The sequence below is a fragment of the Oncorhynchus masou genome, chromosome 21, assembly GCF_036934945.1.
Source record: "Oncorhynchus masou masou isolate Uvic2021 chromosome 21, UVic_Omas_1.1, whole genome shotgun sequence".
NCBI classification, from domain to species: domain Eukaryota; kingdom Metazoa; phylum Chordata; class Actinopteri; order Salmoniformes; family Salmonidae; genus Oncorhynchus; species Oncorhynchus masou.
Window position 1 is genome coordinate 2,293,890 of NC_088232.1, and position 19,757 is coordinate 2,313,646.

Here is a 19,757-nt window from a genome sequence, read left to right on the forward strand (position 1 = left end):
ATCAAGAAGTCCAATTGTGTTATGTACAATACCTCTTTTATATAGGTCACTGCATACGGCATTCAATAGAAACAAAGGGGATGAATGGGAGGCAACTACCTACGTTACCAAACTGAAGTCGCATGCACACATCCAACCAGTATTGAATTACCGCGTGATTTGACAAAACCCAATATTCAAGCCATCTAAATGTGAAAGAGATGCCTAACTCTAGAGAGCTAAAGGATAGAGAAAAGGCCAATATGTCTCAGTATTGCAGGTTACAGTATGTATCTCCTTCACTTGACAGCCACAAGGGGGTGCTCACTACTCATGACTACTTCCTCTCTTTGACTGAACACTGACCTCTAAATCATTCCTAATCCGATCCATTTTAGAGGGAGTATCAGGAGATACATTGCATATAGTACTTCAGTCCTCTGTTCCTCTCCTGATTCATTTCAGTGCTGCCAGAGGACAGTGATAAAAGCAGAAAGATGACTTCTGGGACAACTCCCAAACTGCCTGGTAATGGACCATACCTTTATTAGCTATGTTCTGCCATTGGTGGGTTCAGAGTGTTCCAAACTGCTAAGGGATTCCAGAATGGCTCTGCTTAAAGTGTGATTATCATGGAGGATGTGTATGCCATTCCCTTGACAGTTTTAGATGAAGTGTGTGTTCGGGAAGGGATAAGTGTGCACACTCCAAAGAGAATTAGAATAAAGTAATAATACAACTTAAAGGTGGGTACGGTGCCAGAAGACAACATGAGAGACAGTTGATTTAGCAACAATAATCCTCTTGACCAGGGAACATAACTATGATGACGCCATAAAGATGTCATGCTTGCTGCCTCTTGGACCAGTTTGATATTCCACCAAGCTTATAAAAGTTGAAGTCAAGGTGGCCAAAGACAGTGTTAGTTAGTCCTCAGGATGTCTTCTGCTCCAGGATGGCCCGTACCAGGACTGGGTCAGCCCTGCCTTTAGTCTCCTTCTGTACCAGACCCATGAGCTTGTTCAGAACCTTCTTGTTCCCACTGCGGATAGCTTGGACCTGTAGGGGGAACAGTAGCAGCACAGATACTTATGTTGCATTTAATTTATTGATCATCAACAGAATTCTATCAAGACTGGCTACTAGCAAAAAGTCGATGAGCCTGTACACTCCAAGCTCATCATTAAGCTCAGGGACCTGGGTCTGAACCCCGCCCTGTGCAACTGGGTCCTGGACTTCATGACGGGCCGCCCCCCAGGTGGTGAAGGTAGGAAACACCTCCACTTCGCTGATCCTCAACACAGGGGCCCCACAAGGGTGCATGCTCAGCCCCCTCCTGTACTCCCTGTTCATCCATGACTGTGGCCACACACACCTCCAACTCAATCATCAAGTTTGCAGACGACACAACAGTAGTAGGCTTGATTACCAACAGCCGGAGGTGAGGGCCCTGGAAGAGTGGTGCCAGAAAAATAACCTCTCTCTCCTAATGGCAACAAAATGAAGGAGCTGATCATGGACTTCTGGAGACACGAACTTAGTGGAGAAGGTGAAAAGCTTCAAATACCTCGGCGTACACATCACTGATAATCTGAAATGGTCCACCCACACAGACAGTGTGGCTTGGCCCCTAAGACCCTCACAAACATTTACAGATGCACCATTGAGAGCACCCTGTCGGGCTGAATCACCACCGGATACGGCAACTGCACCGCCCCTAACCGCAGGGCTCCTCAGAGGGTGGTGTGGTCTGCCCAACACATCACCAGGGGCAAACTACCTGCCCTCATTGTGGCAGCTCTTTTCCAGGGAGGCCTCACCTGGTCTGGGTGTGAGTCCACCACCTTCTGGCAAATCCTGTGGATCTCTGTGCTGTCGTTGACCATTCCCAGGTCCTGCTCCTTGACGATCTGCTGGGCCGTTTTACCTGGGGTCTTCCACAGCTCCTGGAACACCTGTATGGAGCAATGAAACACTCAGGTTAAACCCCAATTAAAAATTATATAATATACGCTGAGGGTACAAAACATTAAGGACACCTTCCTAATATTGAGTTGCAATCACCCTTTGCCCTCAGAACAGCTACAATTCATCAGGGCATAGACACTACAAGGTGTTGAAAGCGTTCCACAGGGATGCTGACCCATGTTGACTCCAATGCTTCCCACAGTCGTGTCAAGTTGGCTGGATGTCCTTTGGGTAATGGACCATTCTTGATTCACACAACTGTTTCCCATGTGGAAAACCCAGCAGCGTTGCACTTCTTGACACACTCAAACCAGTGCACCTGTCACCTACCATACCCCCGTTCAAAGACACTTAAATCTATTGTCTTGCCCATTCACCTTCTGAAGGCTTAAAAATCTTTAACCCCCGTCTCCTCCCCTTCATCTACACTGATTGAAGTGGCTTTAACAAGTGGCATCAATAAGGGATCAAAGCTTTCACCTGGATTCACCTGGTCAGTCTATGTCATAGAAAGTGTTAATAATATTTTGTACACTCAGTGTAGTAACACATATGGACTTTGCATTTAAATGTTTTGGATGTTATCTCTCACCTGCTTGGCGATAGAAGAAGAGATTTGTCCATTCTCCTGGAGATTCAGTACCTGGGCTAGAGCTTGAGGAGATATCGGACTGAGAGAGGGAGCAAGAGAGAGAGAAAGAGAGGGAGCAAGAGAGGGAGCAAGAGAGGGAGCAAGAGAGGGAGCAAGAGAGGGAGCAAGAGAGGGAGCAAGAGAGAGAGAAAGAGAGACATGAGACACATATGTGAGAGAGAGAGAGATATGAGAGAGAGAAGAGAGAGGGAAGGAAGAGAGGGAATGAAGAGAGAGACATATGAGAGAGGGAAGAAAGAGAGAGAGAGACACATATGAGAGAGAAGGGAGAGAGAGAAGGGGGAGAGAGAGAGAAGAGAGAGACAGATGAGAGAGAGAAGGGAGAGAGAGAGAAGAGAGAGACAGATGAGAGGAGAAGGGAGAGAGAGAGAGAAGGAAGAGAGAGAGTGAGAGTGAGAGAGAGAGAAGGAAGAGAGAGAGACAGATATGAGAGAGAGAAGAGAAGGAAGAGAGAGAAGGTATAGGAAATGTCATTAGACCCAGTCTATCCTCTCCTGTGTGACAGTGTGATGGTTGTCTATCTACCCCGGAGTCACTGTGCTTATAATGAGAGGCTATTTGGCCCCGTCTCTCTGTGTGACAGCCCATTGCCACCTACAGGGCACATGATCATCAGTGCTGTCACCAATCCCCGAGTCAGACACACACTGAGCCAGAGACACACAGTCACATACACACTGAGTTATGAACGGAAATATGGCTAAACAAACAACAAACACGTGAATCCACACAGAGTCAACGTCCACTCTCACTTTCTTCAAAACGACAAAAGGCACACAAACATCCACGAGTTCTCAGACAAAGACATAAAACAAAACACATCATACTTTACTCTGTTTGATCAGTCTTAGAACAGTCTGGAGTCTAGAGTCTGGAGTCACTCAGCTTATTACCCAGATATATTCCCTATTCACATTCACTGTCTGCCATAGTAATAACGGAAGGTATCAACATGAAGATAGATAGGAAACATAGCAGGGAAAAAGCACATAAATGATGCTTCCAGTATGGAAATGATTTCAGGCCTCCGTCTAGCCAAGATGTTGGATCCTGAGATAGGATCTTCAACATGGGGTTTGAAGTCAACGCAAGACTGAAAAGAGGAGAACAGAGGAGGAGGAAGGGGAGGAGGGACACATGATAGGAGTTCGGGAGGAGGGGAGGGAGAAGAGGGCGAAACAAGATGAAGGATGTAGAGGAAGAATGATAGGGATGAGGTGGAGAGGAGAAAGAGAATGACTGAGGCTAGAGTAGGACACAGAGGAAGAGGATGAGGAAGAGGACGACTGAGTGTCTCACCTCTGGCTGACACTCAGGTTCTGTTGATGGAGGAGGCCCTGCAGCTCGTTCATCACCCAGCCAATCACCTTTCTCGGCTCAGCCTTGGTCTCCCTGACGACGGCCTCAAAGTAGTCCATCAGCCCGTCCTCATTCTACAACAGGAGACCCAATGAAACACACTCAATAATACTGTATATACAACAATTTTACTGCGATTTGCAGGACAGAGGCAGAAGTGCAGACAGGGTAACTATCTGTGCAAAAATAGGTTATTTTGGGTAGTTATTAAATTGAGAGACAGTGGGGGAGAGAGTACAATGGAGAGATAAAGGAAGAGGGGGAGAGAGGGGGAGCAGAAACGAGTGCCAGAAAGTGGGAGGGAGAGAGACAGACAGGAAGACAGAAGATGAAAGCCAGAGAGCTGGAGGGAGACACCTACCTACCTACCATCAATTATAATTAACTTGCTCAGTTGGACGTTAACAGACACACCTACATACTGTGGTAGTCACTCACCACCAGGGTGAAGCTGTGTTCGGGGAGGATGCCGTAGGTCTCCACCAGCCTCTGCCTCCTGACGCTGGGCAGCTCCGGCAGCCTCTCCCTCACCTCCTCCAGAACCACCACCTGGCTGGGGGCAACACCAGAGGGGGCTGTAGAGCACGCCTCATACACCATCAGAGGAGGCAGGTTGGGCTCCGGCATGAACCTGGGGGGGGGGGGGAGAAAGATGGAGAGAGAAGAAAAGAGAGCGAGGGGAGAGAGAATAGGTGGGAGAGAGAAGAGAGGTGGGAGAGAGAAGAGATAGGAGAGGTGAGAGAGAGGAGAGGTAGGAGAGGTGGGAGAGAGAGAGAGAGGAGAGGTGGGAGAGAGAAGAGGAGAGAGAGAGAAGGGAGAGGAGAGGTGGGAGAGAGGAGAGGTGAGAGAGTGAGGGGAGAGAGAAAAGGTGGGAGAGAGAAAAGGTGGGAGAGAGAAGAGAGGAGAGGTGAGAGCGAGGGGAGAGAGAAAAGGTGGGAGAGAGAAGAGAGGAGAGGTGAGAGCGAGGGGAGAGAGAAAAGGTGGGAGAGAGGAGAGGTGAGAGAGAGAGGAGAGAGAAAAGGTGGGAGAGAGGAGAGGTGAGAGAGAGAGGAGAGGTAGGAGAGAGGAGAGGTGAGAGAGAGAGGAGAGAGGAGAGGTAGGAGAGAGGAGAGAGCGAGGGGAGAGAGAAGGGTGGGAGGTGGAAGTGCATGTGTGACAGAGGGAGTACCCAGAGCGAGCACGGTTAAAGACAACAGAGGAGAGAGGGAGGAGAAAGAGAGGGAGGGAGGAGTGAGATAAGAGAAGATCAAGAGGGAGCTGTTATCAGCAGTAGAGAAAGATAAGAGGAGTGCTGGCTGTATCTCTGCAGGCTTCTTAGACGACAGTGTCACACGGTCAGACAGAGGGCTGTCTCCTCTACACACAAAACACACACACACACACATACACTTGTGTGACTGCGTCGCACGCTTACTCTTCGTCACAATTCTTGCTAACTGATGCGTTAGGGCCACGGGATGGCGCATGTTTATCGGTATGTTCATCTACTGGGTCCCTAGACACGATGACCTCTCTCCTCTCCATCCTGTCTCGCTCCCCCTCTTCTCTCCGTGCAGGCCCTACAGCTGTGATCGTATCATACCACACACCATGCTGGAGGCTGTGCTGCTAGAACATACTGAAGTGAATATGAGTTGTACTCACCTGTAGTCCTGAAGGCCCTCCTTGTCTCTCATTGGAATGGTGTGACTGTAAAACAGAGATGATTTAAGGCTTTGAGGTACTGTATAACGATAGTGTTTCGCTCGTTACAACAGTTACTACGGCAGATTGTTCATGTTGAAGAGGCTGTAACTATGGGCGAGGGCCACAGGTGTGAGGTGAGGGGCCCCCAGACATTCTGTCTATTTCTCGACCATAACAGAGCTGTGGGCCTTTGCTGTCAAACGCACTTCATTAGGCCCAGCGCACACACACACACGCGATGGTGTTATAGGCAGGTTGACGTTTATTGTCATGAGTCTTGTCCTGGAGGCAGAACTGAGCGATTTCCCCTTAGATAGGCCAGCTGCAAAGTCAAAATTGGCTTTTTGTTCTTCATTTAAGGTTAGTGTTAGGCATCAGGATATTAGCAGTGTGGTGAAGGTTAGGTTTAAAATCAGATTTTATGACTTTGTGGCTGTGCCAGCTATTAACTGCTCTGCAGAGCTGCCTCCAGTACAAGATTCATGACGAAAAACGCTAACTTGCGCATTAGAGGCAGGCCCCAGCTGTGTGAAGACCAGCTCATTACATGGGCTTGACAACCATCGCTAGCACACTGGTCCACAACACCAGACATTGACTGACTCCAAGTGGCCTCATTCATCATCCTTAGTTACTAAAACGTTTTCAAATCAACCCCAGAAGAGAGAATGTATTGAGATCAAATATCAACACAGGAGATGGGAATACAGTGTTTAATTATTTTTGACATGTTATCAGAAACACTCTCACTGTAACATCATGGGACTTGTCGGCTTGACTTGGTTCGAGGGTTGGTTCTATAAGCCTCTTACCCAGTCTTGCCATCAAACGACCGTGTCTCCGCTCTCCAGGACAAACATCTGTCTCTGGATCTCATAGTCTGTTGATGAAAATACACACACACACGCACACGCACACACACACAAGGCCTGATCAGAAGCAAGCATACAGCCAACTGGCACGGTGTTAGATCCTCCCAACATCTGCCATGACACATGGCCCTGCCTGAAGTCTCCTAACTGTTGCTACAGTAGTTCTCTGTGACAAACGACTATCTGGAGTTTTGACTTTTAAAAACTCTTTATCACTTCTCTGCACTAAGCTAAAATGGAAGTCTACTCTTGGGATAAATAATGAAAGCGGCCAAGTCACTTCGTATCACACGAGCTGTTAATGGCCTGCTGCTCCTGGTGAAGAATTTCAATGGCCCCTATGACTCTTCACCGTGTCCAGTATGTTGGAGAGAAAAGAAAGATGGGAAACTCTGTAGAGGTGGAATTAATGTTGATGGGAAATCTATTGTTCTGTAGAAAGCCAATTTAGCCTAAGTTAGGCATGCAAACTGTGTGCTCAGTTGTTCACTGAAACAAATGGTTCATAAAGTTGTGTTCTATATCTTCCTGAGTTTGTGTGGGTAGGAAAGGCCTCGTGCTTTCTAGTCCATGTTAACGATCCCCGTACACTAAACGTCTCTTCAGAAGCCTTTCCATCTTCAGTTCCTGTCAACAGAAAGCCTGTTTCTCTGATTCCTGTGGGCAGAGAGAGTGACGACTGCCTTCAGGGATAAAACACCTCAGAAAGAACAAATCACGGAAAGACATATGAAGTTGAGACGAGAGGAAGTTTTGGCAGTTACTTCACTGACTTGTCTGAGTGAACATTTACTCAGAGGAACTCAGATAAGGCCGGTTGTGTGTGTGTTTGTGCCTCATGGTGTCTCTAATCTTTGACTCCCAGTTTGACTTGCGGTGCACGCATAATTACACAGCCCTCCGTCAGACGACTGTTTCAGAAAGATGACAGCCCATGAAAAGGATTCCATGCTGTTCACTCTTTTTCTCTCTTTCTGCGTGTGTGTGTCTATATTTCCCTGAGTGTTCATCCAACTAACTCATTCCAGACCCACTGGGTCGTGACCGCTTCCCTTCAGTACCTCCACTAACCCCCACCAATGACAATGAGGATATACCCTTCACACACTATTGTGCCAACCTGAACCAAACTGTTCTGGCTCAGATATTGTCTATTCACACGGTCCTTTTCAGCACGGTTCCAGCAACTATGGTGAAGGCTTTAACCAGGCCAGCTCAGTACAGCTTGGTTTGGATCGGCTCAGTTTAGTCTATATAAGGGTGAGATGGTCTTGTCTCTGCCCTAACAATGGGAGTTGTTGTCGCAAAGGCGTAAAGGCAGGCACATTCACGTGTGAACAATACTCAATAAACTGCAATATAAAATAATTTTCTCAAAGTTGCTGAGATGCCACGTGCATCCACTTACTTTTATTTTATATATATATATATATATATATATATGTGGAAAACCCCTTCAAATTAGTGGACACCAGTTGCTGACAGGTGTATAAAATAGAGCACAAAGTCAAGCAAGCATTAGCAGTAGAATAACCTTACTGAAGAGCTCAGTGACTTTCAACGTGGCACTGTCATAGGATGCCATCTTTCCAACAAGTCAGTTTGTCAATATTCTGCCCTGCGAGACTTGCCCCGGTCAACTGTAAGTGCTGTTATTGTGAAGTGGAAATGTCTAGGAGCAACAACGGCTCAGCCGCAAAGTGGTAGGCCACACAAGCTCACAGAATGGGACCGGCAAGTGCTGTAGCGCGTTTAAATTGTCTGTCCTCGGTTGCAACACTCACTACCAGGTTCCAATCTGCCTATGAAAGCAACATCAGCACAATATCTGTTCGTCAGGAACTTCATGAAATGGGTTTCCAGGCTGAGCAGCCGCACGGACGTGGAAACCCACAAGCCTAAGATCACCAATGCACAATGCTAAGCATCGGCTAGAGTGATGTAAAAAAGTGGAAACCCATTCTGGACAGACGAACCTGGGTTTGGCGGATGCCAGGAGAACGCAACCTGCCCCAATGTATAGTGTCAAGTTTCCTGGAAGAGGAATAATGGTCTGGGGCTCTTTTTCATGGTTCGGGCTAGGCCCCTCGGTTCCAGTGAAGGGATATCTTAACGCTTCTAGTTCTAGACGATTCTATGCTTCCACTTTGTGGCAACAGTTTGGGGAAGGCCCTTTCCTGTTTCAGCATGACAATGCCCCCATGCAGAAAGCGAGGTCCATACAGAAATAGTTTGTTGAGATCGGTGTGGAAGAACTTGAATGGCCTGCACAGAGCCCTGACCTCAACCTCATCGAACACTTTTGGTATGAATTGTAACTCCGACTGTGAGCCAGGCCTAATCGCCCAACATCAGTGCCGACCTCACATATGCTGTTGTGGCTGAATGGAAGCAAGTCCCCGTAGCAATGTTCCAACATCTAGTGGAATGCTTTCCCAGAAGAGTAGAGGCTTTTATAGCAGCAAAAGGGGGGACCAACTCCATATTAATGCCCATGATTTTGGAATGAGATGTTCGACGAGCAGGTGTCCACATGCTTTTGGTCATGTAGTGTATATCAGTAAATTTTTAACAACCTAAACATTATGCAACTTCTATTAGGTCAAATAAGCCTCACTTAGAAAATTAGCTATCACATTTTTTTTCTTACCAGATCCAACACTCTCTCATAGACCTCCATACAAAAACAATCCCTACTTGGTGTACTTATCGCCATATTCTCACGTGGACAGATTGATGCGAGTGGAGCTTCACCTCTGGTTTGGCTCAGTATTGTGAAAAGCCCTCTGCAGCACTCACCTATGGCCCTGGCCAGGTTGCAGGCACTGTTGATGTTCTTGACCTCAGTCCTGATGCCCCAAGGATCCCCAGGTCTGTGGACGGACACGTTGGCATCCACTCTCAGCTGGCCCTCTATAGGAAGAGAGAAGGTATGAGACAGCTGGCCCTCTATAGGAAGAGAGAAGGTATGAGACAACTGTCCCTCTATAGGAAGAGAGAAGGTATGAGACAGCTGGCCCTCTATAGGAAGAGAGAAGGTATGAGACAGCTGGCCCTCTATAGGAAGAGAGAAGGTATGAGACAGCTGGCCCTCTATAGGAAGAGAGAAGGTATGAGACAGCTGGCCCTCTATAGGAAGAGAGAAGGTATGAGACAGCTGACCCTTTATAGGAAGAGAGAAGGTATGAGACAGCTGGCCCACTATAGCAAGAGAGAAGGTATGAGACAGCTGGCACTCTATAGGAAGAGAGACGGCTGGGTAGCCTAGTGGTTAGAGCGTTGGGCTAGGTTGCAAGTTCAAAAGTTTGAAAGGTTGCAAGTTCAAATCCCTGAGCTGACAAGGTACCAATCTGTTGTTCCGCCCCTGAACAAGGCAGTTAAATCACTGCCCTCTATATGAAAAGAGAAGGTATGAGACAGCTGGTCCTCTATAACAAAAGAGAAGTAATGAGACAGCTGGTCCTCGAAAGCAAGAGAGAAGGTATGAAACAGCTGTTCCTCTATAGCCCCTGGCAGTCACATGCCCTTACAATTGTCCTAACCCCCCCCCCCCCCAAATGGTGCCCCCGTGTCCAATGCAGGCCTCCCTGGTGTGCCAGTTAGTGTGTGTGCAGGCCTCCCCGCCAGCCATGGTTCCCTGGTGTGCCAGTTAGTGTGTGTGCAGGCCTCCCCACCAGCCATGGTTCCCTGGTGTGCCAGTTAGTGTGTGTGCAGGCCTCTCCACCAGCCATGGTTTCCTGGTGTGCCAGTTAGTGTGTGTGCAGGCCTCCCCACCAGCCATGTTTCCCTGGCAGGTCCCTAGAGCCTGCAGTATGAGCTGCATCTCTCTGACGGCTGCTGCTGCCTCCTCTCCACAGCTCATGTCTGGCTCCATCACCAGCTCCATCAGACCCACACCTGGAGGGAGAGAGATGTTACATACACTCCCCATATGCCTTCATAGGATTTGGCTAGCCAGTCCCTGTTCTATCTAGCTCTGTATATACTAGTTGGAGCTCTGTGGTAGACTCCTCTTGGAGTCTATGAATTTTTGAACTCTATGGTACCTGCTCTGTTGAGGTACACCGATGGGAAGCTAAACTCCATCTACCTGCTCCGTTGAGGTACACCGATGGGAAGCTAAACTCCATCTACCTGCTCTGTTGAGGTACACCGATGGGAAGCTAGACTCCATCTACCTGCTCTGTTGAGGTACACCGATGGGAAGCTAAACTCCATCTACCTGCTCTGTTGAGGTACACCGATGGGAAGCTAAACTCCATCTACCTGCTCTGTTGAGGTACACCGATGGGAAGCTAAACTCCATCTACCTGCTCTGTTGAGGTACACCGATGAGAAGCTAGACTCCATCTACCTGCTTTGTTGAGGTACACCGACGGGAAGCTAAACTCCATCTACCTGCTCTGTTGAGGTACACCGATGGGAAGCTAAACTCCATCTACCTGCTCTGTTGAGGTACACCGATGGGAAGCTAAACTCCATCTACCTGCTCTGTTGAGGTCTATAAGGGTCTGGTTCCTGTAGTCATCGTGGAGGCTCTTGCCACTGTCCTGCTCTAACTGGATCTGTTTGATCCTGACACTCTTGGTGACCACCGCGTTCCTCTTACGGCCCCCCAGGTGACTGTAGGTCAGGGTGCCGTCCACCGCGATGGGCAGCCTCTGTTGGGTGATCTGGTAGCCCGTCTGGATGGAGGAAACACATGAAACTAGAAAAGGTCAATTTTGTGTGCTTGCTTCAGCAGTCTAAATGTGTCTCATTTATCAGATATGTAATAGCCTAGTCTCATATGCTGTGTAAACTTGACATTTGGCATGACAATGATTATATGTATTACCTATAGAGGACTCCTCGCAAACAGATCTGGGACCAGGCTTAGTTTAATTACAACCACTATATAATACAATTCAGTCATTCAGTCATTCAGTCATATTATAGACACGATAGGAAAACTTGGGGTTAATACCGAAATAAACTTGGCCTGCATAATCAACGATTTACCATTACAATTAACTTGGAAATAACCTTAAATATTTCAAGGGGTCAAGAGTGTTAAGAACAAAATAGCAAACCATGCAATAAACATGAGCTAAGATTCAGCCATTAGTTAGTTACTTTGGGGGGATAATAGGTCCCTAAAACTGGTTACTCCAACTCATTATTCTGCAGTGGAATATTATTGTTGTTTCGTTGAGAGGGGTTCAAAGTCACAAAAGCGAACTGAATGAATATTTTATCTGTTCTGTTATTCTGAAGAGCCACTGTGCTGGCTGCCGCTATTCCACAAGTGAGTACGGTAGCACTATGTCCCGTTGCCACGGCAACCGTCGCTAGAAAAGACTAAACATTCATCATAATTATTGGCATGCCGACGAAGAAGAAGAAAGGGAAGGAATAAATATGAGCAAAGAAAAAGGAGAGAAAAAAGTGAATTAGCCATAACCATCTGTGTGTTGTACTGTACCTGATCAACAAATCAATCACTGGCAACAAACACAAGCATAATGGCCCACGGGAGACATTCCATTTTGTCTCAGCGGTGTACTATAAATACAGGATTATAGCATTAAAAGATACTGATTTCTCCCTTTCTAGAATAATCAATTCTCTCATAGAGCTCTGTCAGTGTCAATGCAAATGTTATTCATTAGCGCAAGTGCCTCCTAGTTAGCATACTGTATGCATTGCTGTTCACATATAGGCTACGTTAGTTAGCTTAGCACCCACCAAAATGGTGGATCATTTGCAATTCCGGCATAATCAGTGAAGACGTGTTGGTGCTTTGTATAATGAAGGGCAGCTGAAGTTGGATGCAGACCAGTGGTGGTATAAAACTGCTACTGGAAGCCTCTGGGTCCTTCTAGTCACACCCCAGCCCCAAAGCCTAATGAGCAGTCTGGTATTAAAGCACTCAGTCAGTTCAGGAAATTAAATCCCAACCTGAGAGCTCTCTCTCCAAATAGACTCCTATTTGTCGTTTTCAGATTCAGTTCACTGAACCTAAGCTGCCTTCAACGGATTAATGATTCGATGCACCAAACTATTCCCCTCTACAACCCTTGATTCAACTAGCCCTACCTATTGTACATCCACGTCCCCACAAACAGATCCATTTGAGTCATTAAATAGTCGTCAGGGATAACGTCTGCACAGAAAACACCCCAGAAAAGTAGAATTATGCATATCCGCTAGTAGCTTAGTGTGAAGCTGCTGGTGCATGTTATTAAGAAGAGGCGAGCTGTTATAACAGAACACCTGCCTGCCACTTCAATTCATTCCTGCTGCTGGTCAGGCAAGCGCATCATAAATCATGTAATGAGCAGTAGTGCGTTCGTTGTGTGAAATTAAATCATGGAACACATCAATAATGCACAACTCCATATATGTGTTCTTAATAAATGCATGTTTTTTTTAATGTCCTCGTTCTCTCTACTTCAATAGGCTGCTAGTAAAATAATTGATAATAGAGAATGTGCTGCTTAATGCTTCACTCATCATGGCTATTATTTTCTCTCTGTACATATCATGAAGAGAGCATGAACATCCCTCCCAACTGAATTTAACGCATTAGCATGATTCATTATGCAACACAGGCCTTTTTACTCTCCATCCCTGCTCCCTGTCTATTTCCCGGGCCTGTTGTCTACAGGGTAAGCAAAAAACATATTTATAAGCATTGGTACCACTTGTGGGCATGGTGAACATTTAAATATTAACTGGCACTATTGTTTCAACAGCGCATGTTTTAACATAACCCAAAGAGAAAGGTGATGCAACACTCAGTAAGCGGACCGGAAATCTACAACGGGGAAACAAGATGAGGTGGGATTTGGGAATAATCCTTCGGCTTCCTGCTGGGATTTCACCCCTGGGATTCATGTTGGCGCTTTTGAAATCAATAATCTACCTCTGCTGTGGGGAAGGATTATGCAGCTGGAGCCTCACGATAACATTATTACCAATGAATCTGACTGCTGGGTTTGAAAGACACTCAATCTTCTAACAATCTAGGCTTGGCAGGCCTTGTGTTGGCCATATGCTTTCATTCAAAAGAACGAGAATGACTTAGGCCATCGTGTCATCTAGTTCATTTCTTAATTGACAGGATATTGACATACCATAACATTAAGACAACTGCACTGACAACCTGACGATCCACATTCCATTCCCTGACCCCACAAAATAAACCTCACAAGCTACTCTATTGGTCATTAGATATGACCTTGACCTTAGGACAAAGTTAGGGAAGCTTTTTAAACTCTTCACTCATTGAATACAGGAAAGGTATGGATTGCACTGTAACAGACAAATCTCCTAGCTGTCTTGTCATTTTCCTGAGAGTGGAAAGTCCCATTATGGTATAATACCGCTAAGGCACTTAAATTATTCAAATTCATCCTTTTCTCAGTCCACAATTTCTCATCATCAGCTCGTCAAGAGTAATGTCAGGGTCATTTCTTTCGACATAGGTCACATTAAGCCAGGGCTGCCTGTCTTTCCAAAGTGAAATGAAACTTTTTGGGAGACTTTGTTGGGCAATTGCTATTGAATCTCTTCGACTCTTCCACTGACAGGTCTTGATGTCAAGGTCATAAAATGTCAGTCATAATGGCACTAAAATGACCCAGGAATAATTTTGCACGCCCAATTTTTCAGTTTTTGATTTGTTAAAAAAGTTTGAAATATCCAATAAATGTCGTTCTACTTCATGATTGTGTCCCACTTGTTGTTGATTCTTCACAAAAAAAATACAGTTTTATATCTTTATGTTTGAAGCCTGAAATGTGGCAAAAGGTCGCAAAGTTCAAGGGGGCCGAATACTTTCGCAAGGCACTGTACTTACGGTGGGGCAAAAAAGTATTTAGTCAGCCACCAATTGTGCAAGTTCTCACACTTAAAAAGAAGAGAGAGGCCTGTAATTTTCATCATAGGTACACTTCAACTATGACAGACAAAGTGAGAAACAAAATCCAGAAAATCACATTGTAGGATTTTTTATGAATTTATTTGTAAATTATGGTGGAAAATAAGTATTTGGTCACCTACAAACAAGCAAGATTTCTGGCTCACAGACCTGTAACTTCTTCTTTAAGAGGCTCCTCTGTCCTCCACTCGTTACCTGTATTAATGGAACCTGTTTGAACTTGTTATCAGTATAAAAGACACCTGTCCACAACCTCAAACAGTCCGTGGGGTCAAAATGATCACAAGAACGGTGAGCAGAAATCCCAGAACCACACGGGGGGACCTAGTGAATGACCTGCAGAGAGCTGGGACCAAAGTAACAAAACCTACCATCAGTAACACACTACGCCGCCAGGGACTCAAATCCTGCAGTGCCAGACGTGTCCCCCGGCTTAAGCCAGTACATGTCCAGGCCCGTCTGAAGTTTGCTAGACAGCATTTGGATGATCCAGAAGAAGATTGGGAGAATGTCATATGGTCAGATGAAACCAAAATATAACTTTTTGGTAAAAACTCAACTTGTCGTGTTTGGAGGACAAAGAATGCTGAGTTGCATCCAAAGAACACCATATGTACTGTGAAGCATGGGAGTGGAAACATCATGCTTTGGGGCTGTTTTTCTGCAAAGGGACCAGGACGACTGATCCGTGTAAAGGAAAGAATGAATGGGGCCATGTATCGTGAGATTTTGAGGGAAAACCTCCTTCCATCAGCAAGGGCATTGAAGATGAAACGTGGCTGGGTCTTTTAGCATGACAATGATCCCAAACACACCGCCCGGGCAACGAAGTGGCTTCGTAAGAAGCATTTCAAGGTCCTGGAGTGGCCTCGCCAGTCTCCAGATCTCAACCCCATAGAAAATTTTTGGAGGGAGTTGAAAGTCCGTGTTGCTCAGCAACAGCCCCAAAACATCACTGCTCTAGAGGAGATCTGCATGGAGGAATGGGCCAAAATACTAGCAACAGTCTGTGAAAACCTTGTGAAAACATTTGACCTCTGTCATTGCCAACAAAGGGTATATAACAAAGTATTGAGATAAACTTTTGTTATTGACCAAATACTGATTTTCCACCATCATTTGCAAATAAATTCATTAAAAATCTTACAATGGGATTTTATGGATTTTTTTTCTCATTTTGTCTGTCATAGTTGAAGTGCACCTATGATGAAAATTACAGGCCTCTCATCTTTTTAAGTGAGAGAACTTGCACAATTGGTGGCTGACTAAATACTTTTTTGCCCGACTGTATTAATGGGAGAGTAAATTGTCTCCTCTGTGATTTAGGCCGGGTTACTGTATTCAATAACTTTGTAAAAACTGCTGATGTAGCCTAAAAAGGGCTTTAGAAATAAATGTGATTGACGATTGCTTATGATTGAAGGATACATGGGGTTGGGTTGACTTACAGGAAGGTCAGCGTAGAAGTAGTGCTTCCTGTCAAAGAGAGACTTCCTGTTGATGGTACAGTTAAGGGCCAAACCTGTCATCACTGCAGCCTCCACACATCGTCTGTTCAGCACCTGAGGAGGAAGAGGAAAGGAACTTCGGCCTGCTTGGTCAAATGACTATGTACACCGACATATTGTAGGCTAGGTTACATAGACCAGATTATGTTATGATGGACAACAACTGTGTGATCCTGCAACTAATAGACAAATAGCCTTTATTGACATGAGGCATGTTTATCATCAGATGCACGATAACTTACAGGTAGAGTTCCAGGTAAGGAGGCATCAAAGAAGGACACCAGGGAGTCAGGTGGAGCCTGGAACCCGACCTGGGAGCCAGAAAACAGCTTGGTGTTGGAGTGGATCTGAGCATGGATCTCCAGACCCACCACACCTACCAGCTCCTGGGGAGCACTAGAAGCACACAGTCAGAGAGATGAACACTTAGAAATGGGAGGCCACCATATCAACTCCACAATTTCATTTTCTGAACTGACTAATAGACTGGACGCATGAACAGCTAACTGCCAGGGTTTTCTGTTATAGGAGTTTAGATGTGGGTCATTAATTACAGTGCAGCATTTTAGACAGTTCTGTTGGTGGACTTTTTGCCACGTTCAAAACAGGGAACTCGGAAATCTCCGACTTCAGTGCGTTCAAAACTCCTGGGAACTGGGGAAAAACGAGCTCAGATTGGGTAGAAAATCGATATGAACAGTCATCCAACTCTGAAGTACTTCACTGGTCACCCCCAAAGCCAATTCCTCGTTCGGCCGCCTGTCCTTCCAGTTCTCTTCTGCCAATGACTGGAACGAACTGCAAAAATCACAGAAGCTGGAGACTCATATCTCCCTCACTAGCTTTAAGCACCAGCTGTCAGATCAGCTCACAGTTCACTGCACCTGTACATAGCTCATCTGTAAATAGCCCATCCAACTACCTCATCCCCATATTGTTATTTATTTTGCTCCTTTGCACCCCAGTATCTCTACTTGCACCCATCTTCTGCACATCAATCACTCCAGTGTTTAATCGCTAAATTGTAATTATTTCGCCACTATGGACTATTTATTGCCTTTACCTCCCTTATCCTACCTCATTTGTTCTCAACTAGCCTACCTGGTTAAATAAAGGTTCAATTAAAAAAAAATTAAAACTCAGGCCACTTTCTAGAGCTCCGACTTTCCGACCCAAATAACACTGACGTTATGAGTTCCCAGTTGTTTTGAATGCGGCATATCAGAAAAACTTTAGCGACATCATCATACCTAATCAAAGTAATTCAGAATCCCTGTCAAGACAACCTGTGAGGATGCTCTGAAGGCAGAGAGGGGTAAGAAGTACAATATTTACATATTCATAAAGGAAGCTATCCTGCAGACGACTAGCTATAAATAACCCGCATGGAGGTTTTTAACTAACAGCAATGTTTGCAACGTCTAAATAAAGAAGGGAATGTGGTTATGAATGATGTGCGACTGTCGTCCTCGCTAACTAGCACAGGCGCGCACACGATACACAAACAGCACACATTAGTGCGAGCTAGCTAACGTTAGCATTCACTCCGTGGACCGACCTTTTCTGTTTTGTTTGTGCTTGACTCTGGCATCGGGAGACAGACATACATATTCTCTTTATCACACACCAACTGTGCCTTTGGTAAGTAATCGTTGGATAAAATATTGCAACTTGCTTATTCATATTACATAGCAGTGTAGTCATTCCTGTAGAGGAGCCTGCCATGTTAAGCCTTTCTATTTAGAGTATTATGGTAGTTGTAGTCATAGTAAACTTAGTTTCACACAAAATCCGAGGGCATGTGCCTTTAAGAACTCAATTCCGCACAATGCAACAAATTTAGTGCAACCCATATTTCGAATTTCCGGCGATTTATGTTACATTTTCCGGCTACACGAGCAGCGTTTTTGTGGCGGGACTTTCCCCCCATATTGTTGTCAAGGTTGGTTGTTTACAGCGAAATAAGTGTTGATCCGTGCAATAGTTTGGTGTAAAATTGGCAATGGCAATGAACGGCGATGGAGTGCATGGACTGAACGGAGAGACGGTGGCCCCATCTGAAGCGAAACACACCAATGGCACTCCTAGCAAGTCAAAAATAGCTTGTGAAAACGGCGAGGCAGACATCCACGCTGCCAAGCAAAATGGAACTAAGAGAAGAAGCCCAACTGATACGTTCTCTTTCACTGCCGAACCTACCATCGAAGACATACGACGGATGCAAGCGGAATTTACTGACGAGCGAGACTGGAACCAGTTCCACCAACCCCGCAACCTGCTGCTAGCTATGGTCGGAGAAGTGGGCGAGGTATCGGAGCTGTTCCAGTGGCGTGGCGAGGTGACCGAAGGACTTCCCGGTTGGACCGACTCCGAGCGCGAGCACCTGGCTCATGAACTCAGCGACGTCCTCATCTACCTAGTTGAGCTGGCCGAGAAATGTCATATCGATTTACCCCAAGCAGTGCTGTGCAAAATGGCCCTAAATAGGCTGAAGTACCCTGCCAGCAAGGTGCATGGCTCGTCTAAGAAGTACACTGAATACAAGGACTGAGCTATTGCATGCTGTCATCCCCAATTGGCGTAATGAATACACCCCTGCATTTACAAAGTAGACAATAACTGAAAAATACTGTTCAACTTCAGTTAATGGCAATGGAGAATGTTTCTACCTTTTTTTATTTAGGGCACTACTGTATCTCAATAGTTGGTCAAACTGCCCTTAGCTGCTTTTAGTTTATCAAGTGCGTTTTAAATCCAGTGTTTCTCTTTAACTATATGGGTGTTCATCTTTTGACCTCCCTCTGATGCTTTGACGTTTTAACTGTTCCCCAAAGTCAAATGTACAGGCCCTTGTAAGAGGTATGTTTTATTTTTCATAGTATGAGTAACTACATTTAAATATCTTAAATCCATATTGTTGTCAATGATCGATGGAAGCTATGTTCTTTTTGTTGCTTTAAATTCAATACATGTGTGCAACTGATAATGGTCCGCCCAAAAGTAAAAGTGCCTTCAACTATACTTGCTGTCCTTCAGATGCTATGTAATTTATGTATATTGACTCTGTAATGCATTTATCAATCAGTTTTAATCACCATTGCCTTATTTACTTCCCTGGGAAATGGGGAAATTAACACAGGCACACAACGCTACTATGGGAGATAAGGGAAATTAGTGAGTTACTCTTGTCGCGGTTCATTTTGATAAGCAGTCTGTTTAACAGTAGTGTTTCATGGCCCCAGGCCTATGGTTAGCGATCCAATATGTTGGCTAGCCAATGTATATTTGGACACATCCGATGGTTTAAAAGATGTTACTGAGTTGTAATTCATATGAGGATATTAGTTGATTGAAATAAATTCATTAGGCTCTAATCTATGGATTTCACATGTCTGGGAATACAGATACTTTTTTTTAAAAACGTCAGGAGTTGTGAAAAACTGTGTTTAAATATATTTGTTAAGGTGTATGTAAACTTCCAACTTCAACTGTACACTGAATAAAAATATAAAACGCAAATATGTAAAGTGTTGGTCCCATGTTTCATGAGCTGAAATAAAAGATCCCAGAAATGTTCCATACACACACAAATCTATGTAATGATTATGCTGTTTAATCAACTTCTTCATATGCCACACCTATCAGGCAGATTAGTCATCTTGGCAAAGAAGAAATGCTCACTCACTGGGATGTAAACAAATGTGTGCACAACATTTGAGAAAAATAAGATTTGTGTGTGTATGGAACATTTCTGGGATCTTTTATTTCAGCTCATGAAACATGGGACCAACACTTTACATAGTGTTTTA

The 19,757-nt window shown here is 45.2% G+C and overlaps 2 protein-coding genes across 2 annotated transcripts; one reads left to right on the forward strand and one right to left on the reverse strand.

The window, feature by feature from the left end:
• Positions 1-14: 14 nt before the first annotated feature.
• On the reverse strand, positions 15-17,688 carry LOC135507584 (glutamyl-tRNA(Gln) amidotransferase subunit B, mitochondrial-like). Its single transcript, XM_064927115.1, is given in 14 exon segments — positions 15-1,038; positions 1,800-1,934; positions 2,540-2,618; positions 3,899-4,032; positions 4,397-4,589; positions 5,603-5,647; positions 6,457-6,483; positions 6,485-6,524; positions 9,316-9,429; positions 10,291-10,413; positions 11,003-11,201; positions 15,889-16,002; positions 16,191-16,344; positions 17,507-17,688. Coding segments are annotated over 14 exon segments (1,650 nt in total). The 5' UTR covers positions 17,674-17,688; the 3' UTR covers positions 15-912.
• A 142-nt stretch (positions 17,689-17,830) lies between these two features.
• Positions 17,831-19,469, forward strand: LOC135507582 (dCTP pyrophosphatase 1-like). The gene has a single exon (XM_064927111.1). The coding sequence runs from the start codon at positions 17,951-17,953 to the stop codon at positions 18,497-18,499; it is 549 nt and encodes a 182-aa protein (XP_064783183.1). The 5' UTR covers positions 17,831-17,950; the 3' UTR covers positions 18,500-19,469.
• The last annotated feature ends 288 nt before the right edge of the window (positions 19,470-19,757 follow it).